Source organism: Diceros bicornis, chromosome 11 (assembly GCF_020826845.1).
Source record: "Diceros bicornis minor isolate mBicDic1 chromosome 11, mDicBic1.mat.cur, whole genome shotgun sequence".
NCBI lineage: Eukaryota > Metazoa > Chordata > Mammalia > Perissodactyla > Rhinocerotidae > Diceros > Diceros bicornis.
The window spans coordinates 35,530,267-35,537,253 of record NC_080750.1 but is presented as its reverse complement, the minus strand read 5'-3'; the positions used below and the strand labels follow the sequence as shown (position 1 = coordinate 35,537,253).

Genomic DNA, 6,987 nt, shown 5'->3' with positions numbered 1-6,987 from the left:
TCTCCCTGCTTAACAGTTCTTATACTAATTGCCTTTTCCAGTTCTATTGACTTCGTCACTTCTTCCTGAACTATTGTCCAGAGACTGCTTCTAAAGTAATCTCTCCAGCAAAACTGGACGTGTCATCACTAGCTAGTTTAAAATCCTTCAGTGGCTTCCTATAGTATTTAACAAAATCTAAGCCTTTACCGCAACACGAGAGGTCAACATAATCTGTACCCTGCCTAGATCCCCACCCTTCTCACATCACTGTCCCTTCACTGACTAGTCCAGCTACCCTCGTCTTTGAATTTCACGGTGTCAAGCTCTTCCTTGCTGAGCAATAGCTTTCTCCACATGCCTGCTCATCCTTCAGATCTCATGGAGGCCTTCCCCAACCGAGATTATTCACAATATCCTGTTCTTTTCCTATTTTCCTATCACAATTTGTAATTACATGTTTGTTTACATCTGTCTCCTCTACTAGATTATAAGCTCCTGAGGGCAGGTTTTGTGTCTGTTTTTGTTCATAATTGACTGCACAGCACTGACACATGCCTGGCATACAGTGGAGGCATATTAAATATTTGTTCAATAAACAAATATAATATCTAGTGAATAAAGAGCATTTATTGCGTGTCTTTTAGAGAAGCGTTCTTTCACATGTACATTTTGGTTGGGATGTCTTCATGTCAGGTGAAGTGGCAGGGGTAACAAAGGAAAAAATGGTGGTGAAGAGGCAGGGGAAAGGAAAAAATGACAAGAAAAAATAAGTGAGAAAGAAGAGTGATAGATTTATTGAAGAAAGAGTAATGGAAGAAAGAGAAAGCAGATAACGGCCTTGTAGTGGGTTAAGTGATGGCCACACCAAAGATGGGTCTGCATCAAATCCATGGAACCCATGAATGGTACTGTATTAGTTTCCTGGAACTGCTGTAACAAAGTACCACAGACTGGGTGGCTTAAAACAAAACAAATTTATTCTCCCACAGTTCAGGAGGACAGAAGTCTGAATCAAGGTGTCAGCTGGGTTGTTTCCTTCTGGAGGCTCTGAGGGAAAATCTGTTCCATACTTCTCATCCAGCTTCTGGTGGTTGCTAATAATCCTTGGCATTCCTCAGCTTTAGATACATCACTCCAATCTCTGCTTCCAACTTCACACTGCATCTCCTCTCTGTGTCTCTCTTGCGTGTCTTCACATGATCTCCTTATAAGGACACTAGTCATTGGATTTAGGACTCATCTTAATCCACTATGACCTCATCTTAATTAATTATATCTGCAAAGACTGGATTTCCAACTGAAGTCACATTCTGAGGTTCCAGGTACACATGAATATTTGGGGGACCCCATTCAACACAGTACAGTTACCTAATTTGGAAAAAGGATATTTGCAGATGTAGTTAAGGATCTTAAGATGAGATCATTCTGGATTATGTGGGTGGGCCCTAAATCCAACAACACATGTCTTTATAAGAGACACACAGAAGAGGAGAAGACACAGACAGACAGAAGAGGAGGAGGCAGTGTGAAGACACATGCAGAGACTAGAGTGATGTGGCCATAAGCCAAGAAAGCCAAGTTATGCTGACAACCACTAGAAGCTGGAAGAGGCAAGGAAAGATCCTCTCCCTAGAGCCTCCAGAGGTAGTGCGGCCTTGCCAACGCCTTGATTTTGGACTTCTGGCTTCCAGAACTATGAGAGAATAAATTTCTGTTATCCTAAGGCATCCACTTTTAGGTATTTGTTACAGCCACCGTGGGAAACTAACACAACGCCTTAACATAACAGAACAGAATTCACAGTGCACTGTATTCTTTTCCTTTAAGTGCCGACAAAAACAAAACAAAAAAACCTGTCCATGAGTTAGATTCTGCTCTAAACAGATCAAAGAGTTCTTAGTAAATAAGAATTTGTGAACAGCCATAAAGGCAAATCAGCTTAATTTCTGTAAGCATAATGTTTAATGATCTTTAATACAAGAGCAAACCTTCAAAGACTGAGATATATGACTCTTTAACCTAATAAGAAATTACTCTAAGAAAATAATTGTGTTGTAAACTATCTTTCATGTATCTCCACTTATCTTGTGACTGTCTGATAATTAACATCAGATTTGATCACACCTCATGTGCTTTCTTTTCTCTTTTCAGGTTAAGTTGTTTAATGTCATCTGTGTTTCTTTATTAAGTTCGTTTTATCTTGAGATTCACTTTTTGTTATTCTGCCTGATATATAAGTAGACGACACCCGGTACTGTGTAACCTACAACTGGTAGCACAACTGCATAAACCAACTTAGTTTTTGGACAGCAAGTCATGCTATCAGGAAAAAGCTAAATTAAAGAGAGGAAATTACAGGATGAGTCGCTTTCACTCTTGGAATAAATTCAGAATTAAAGTCTGGCATCACCAAGCAATCCCGGAAGACCCTTACAAATCCTAAATTCCATAGTTAACCGTTTAAGGATTAGATACCAGACTACTTCAAAATGTCACACAGTATTTTATTTATTTATTTATTTGGGTGCATTGTGGGGAGGAGTTGATGCTCTTGCAGGGTCTATGGGTAGGAAACGCATTCATGAAACTCTCTCTGTCACTGGTTGCCAGAAAACACTTCGAGAAACTGGGGGACGGATAGAATCTAGCACACGGGGCAATGGAAGGCAGGAGCCCCCCTTACTCGGTCCCTCACCACTTTTACCTCGGGGTCCCTGACCCCCCTCCCACAGATGTCCTGGTGCTTGAGTGGGCAAGCTCTGGGGGTCAAGCGAGAGCGTGCACTCGCGCACCCTTCAAACTCTCCAGCTCCGCCCATCGTGAGCTTGGTGGGGAGTGAGGGAGCTTGAGCACTCACCCACCGCCCCCGAAGGAAGATTTGGTCCTCACCTCCCGGTAGGGGGCTGAACCCTCGCAGTCCACCTCACTCCCGGGCGGTGTAGGCGAGGGGGCTCCGGGCTGAGCGCTCCACCTGCAGGCGACCCACCTGGCGGGTGCCGCCCACCCGCCCGCCCTCCCGGGCTGTAGCGGACGCTGGAAGGCAGGGGTCCTGCTGAGTTAGGCTTCGGCTGGGAGCCCAATTTTCAACCCATCCCTGGGGGTAAAGCTCCCCCTACCAGGGAGCTGCTTTCCCGCGCCGACCTCGGAGCGCGTCTAACTCCCGCAGCTCCGGCCGGGAACCCGGAGACTGAGTGGCCTCCCCTTCCCCCCGCGCACACGTCAACGGCGGCGTCTGGGAAGCGTCATAATGCCCCAAAGAAACGCGCCACCGAAAGACCTGCACCCCGCCGCTGCAGCTGCCCCAGGCGAACGGTAGCCCTTCCCGCAGGCTCATGGGGAGTTAAAAGAAAGCCTCTCCGTGGATGTGCTCAGGAGCGCGGGCAGCTGTGCCTAAAGGTTTGTTGGAGCGGGACCCTCGATAAAGCTAGGTGGCTGTGGCGCCTCATGCCGCTCCCTACCCCAGTTATTCCTAAAGTCCCGCAGGTCTTGGCGGTGGCGAGTCTGTCAGCCCTACCCGGCGGCCAGCCTCCCTTCCCCGATCGCCTGCGCTGGCCGGCCTGGCCCAAGTGTCCGCTTTAGAGCATCTGCTCTTGGGAGCCCCGGCCAGAGCCACCGTAGTTAAATGCACGTCTATTAGGAGGTGCATGGTAGTGATGGCGGCGCTCAGTGAGACTTTCCCGTCACTGGATACTACTACTCCCAGCCCTCCTCAAAGCCGCCTGAGCAAACCCCTGGTCCTTAGTTTACAAGTGGCAATTTGACTTGCTCTGCTGCATGTCAGCAGGGACCGTGGAAAGTGTGGAGACGCCCGGGGGATTAAGCGACCTCAGCTTAAAAAGAAAAAAAGCCAAACAAATAAACAAAACCCACCCACCCTAACAAACATGAGGCTGCTGGAGAGAATGAGGAAAGAATGGTTCATGGTTGGAATAGTGCTGGCGATCGCCGGGGCTAAGCTGAAGCCGTCCATAGGGGTGAATGGGGGTAAGTGCTGCACCTCCGCACGCTCCACCGCGATTCCCACTTCAGAACTAATTTTCGAGTCTTGGAAAGGAGGGGAAAGCCTAATTGGGAAGTGTCTGCCTCTCTCAGGGGCGCTGACTAGCCCAGGGTGTCCTTTGGCCCTTTTGCTGATTGTTTTAATATGCCAACCCCAGAGAGGATTTGTAATTAGAAATGAGGCAAAGGAATTTGAACGCAGGTTACCTTTTCCGCGAACAATCAATGAGTATCCTCAGAGTCAAGGAGTGAGGTTACTGAGAATGAAACTTACTCCTCTTGCCTTCAAAGTAGCATCCTATCCCAAGGGACGTTAGGTTGCCAGGAGTTCCTTATCTATCTTGGAGTGGACATCATTACCATGTCAATTTTCGACCCCCTCCCCCCCGCCACATTTAGAAAAAAAAAATGGGGGAAGAAAAAGAAAAAGGGACACCCCTTCCTCCTCCAACTCAGATTTTACGGCCCACATGTTGGAGAGTGATGATTTGCTGCAGTTGCTGCCGCTCCAGAGACTGCCAAACCGACTGACACGTTGCACTTTTTTATTACAGGGCGCTACTTCCGTGTGCTGCCAGGACTCAGTTGCTACACCAGCAGCCTAACAGATACAGGCTGTGTTAGGCTGTGTAGTATGTATTTTGGCAAGAAAATGTAGGCGGGCTAAAATCAGACTCAGATCTCTGAATAGTGGGAGTCTTGTAATGTGGGGGTGGGCATTCATTAGTCCTTTATGATATTTCCAGTCATTTCCACCCTTAGACAATCGTGTCCCACTTTTCATAATCATTAATTGAATTTCTTCAGTTCATAGTGTTTTTGACCTTGTTTGTCAGTTTCCGCGCTTATTGGCAGGTTTAATAATACATCAGTCATACAACAGGGGCAAATAAGGACAGAAGTGAGTACACAGAATCTTTTTATGTTGGAAAGTGCTCAGAAGGATATTTGAAGTTATTTGTACCTTTTTGTTAAAAGTTGATGGAAATGAATGAAATGATCTCTCAGGAGAACAGTGGTTCCTTCTACCCTCTGCCCTCAATTCCTCCATTAGAAGTAGCTTCAGGGAACATTTTAAAAGGAATTATTATTAAGATTGTGGGGATTAAAACTTTTTTATTTTATTTTTTTTTTCTGTATTCGACTTAGTACAAAATGTTCAAAATACGTTACTGTGAGAATAACAAGCTGGTATTCGTCGAAGTTTCTCCTTCTGAACACGAGTTTCTTTTTTGACATAGCTTTTCTGCGAGCTTTTGGGAAACTTGGGAACATCAGGTTCTGTCAAATGAGTACCCTCTGTCCCTGCAGCTGGCTGGACAGTAAGAATTAAAGTTAGAGAGTGTCTTTGTGGTGATCTGGAATGCACACTTCACTAGCACACTTTATAGCTTCTGGTGTTAGATCTCTTTTTTGCTCAGTGTTCAGGTGAAATTACAGGTAATGTATGATCTTTAAGTTTAAATCTGCAGGGACTAGTTTTGGTAAAATACTTTTCATCTTACATTCCTGGGACACTCTGTGGGAAGAAGAGTTGTTGAATGCTGAATCATTTCCCTAGGGTGGAAATGATTCCTTGCAGTGGCAGGTGTGAGATGGATTTTGTAATCTTATTTGTTCCCTTGGACTCTACTTCTTGAAGTTTTGGTATATTATTGTATCTTAGAAGTATTGTTTCCCAATTTCACTAGTCCTTATGCTGTTAATCTAGGATAATTCATTTCTTTGTTTAATTATAAAAGAGCAGAATGTTAAGAGCTGAAAGGGACCTTGAAAGTATTTTAAGCCAACATGCTTCTTTTACAGTTGAAGATATGGAGACCTGAGGTTAGACCTCGGTGACTCACCCTAGGTTAAGTTAGCTAGCTTAAGACAGAGGAAGGGCTGGAAATCAGGACTTCCCCTTATTTCATACCAGTTGTAAAATCCATACAAATTTTCTTGGCAAATAAATCATTAAAAATGAATAATCAGTATTAAGAAGGACTCTATGTAATAAAGACATTTTCCATGCCCTGATTTTTAGCCCAAAGGTGCACAGCAGAATCAGCTAATATTAGATAACAATGTACTCATATGATTTCTTGGATAGCTGTCCATATGTAAAAGTTACTTTTTCTAAAAACAAAATGTAAGCAAACAATTGTTTGGGATTTCTTATATAGGCTGTCAGTCTAAGTTCTTGATACTTCTGTTGAGCTTTTAATTGACATTCCCTCCTGTAAAACCTCTTAAATAAAAATGAATGTCCAAATAGTACCAAATAACATTTTCACTCCACTAGTTAAAACAACAAAAATCTAGAAACAAGGAGAGGAATGGTTGCTGAAAACGTTTCTGTCAAATCCTGCTCTTTAGAACGGTCTAAAGCACCTCTTTTTGCTTGTAACTTTTAGACAAAGATTCCATTTATGGGCTCTGTACTCTGGGAATGTGACTTTTAATGCATTCACATTGAACAATTTTCAATAGAAGTTTTCTAGACATTCTTTCAAATGGGAAAAGTTTTGGTAGTCTTCAATTTATTAAGATGCTCACTTCACCTATACCTGGATCAATACCTTAATGACTACACTCTATTTTTAAGTGTAAGATTTCTTTCTACACTTAAAGTATGACACCTATGATCTGACTTTCCTTAAAAAAAAATCTTTATAGCCAATTGGCAAGTTATGTATAACAGGAAATTTATAGATGTGTGGACCCTAAAATTAGAGAAGTCAAATGACTTTCCAAATGGGAAACAGCACATCACGTACTAGCCTAGATAATTTAATTCTTAGTTCACTGTCCTTTTTACTCAGTTACATTTCACTTTTAAATATATAGAAGAAAGTTGAAAATAAAAAGCCACAGAGGATGTGAATGTGTAGATTCTGAAGTGTTGATAATCTGTTCCATTTCGACCCAGGGAAGCACTGAGCTATGCACACCTTACAGTTTACCAGAGTTCAACACTGTGCTATTCATTCTCGGGAAGAGAAAGGTTTACTTCTTTGGAAGTAC

General features: G+C 43.4%; 1 protein-coding gene across 8 annotated transcripts in view; it reads left to right on the top strand.

The window, feature by feature from the left end:
• Positions 1–3,654: 3,654 nt before the first annotated feature.
• The window catches only part of SLC10A7 (solute carrier family 10 member 7), a 242,587-nt gene continuing 239,254 nt past the window's right edge, over positions 3,655–6,987 (top strand). For all 8 annotated transcript variants that reach the window (XM_058550155.1, XM_058550156.1, XM_058550158.1 and 5 more), the window contains exon 1: positions 3,655–3,966. In XM_058550155.1, coding sequence (XP_058406138.1) covers positions 3,867–3,966 — 100 coding nt within the window. In that variant the 5' untranslated portion in view covers positions 3,655–3,866. The remainder of the gene's footprint in view (positions 3,967–6,987) is intronic.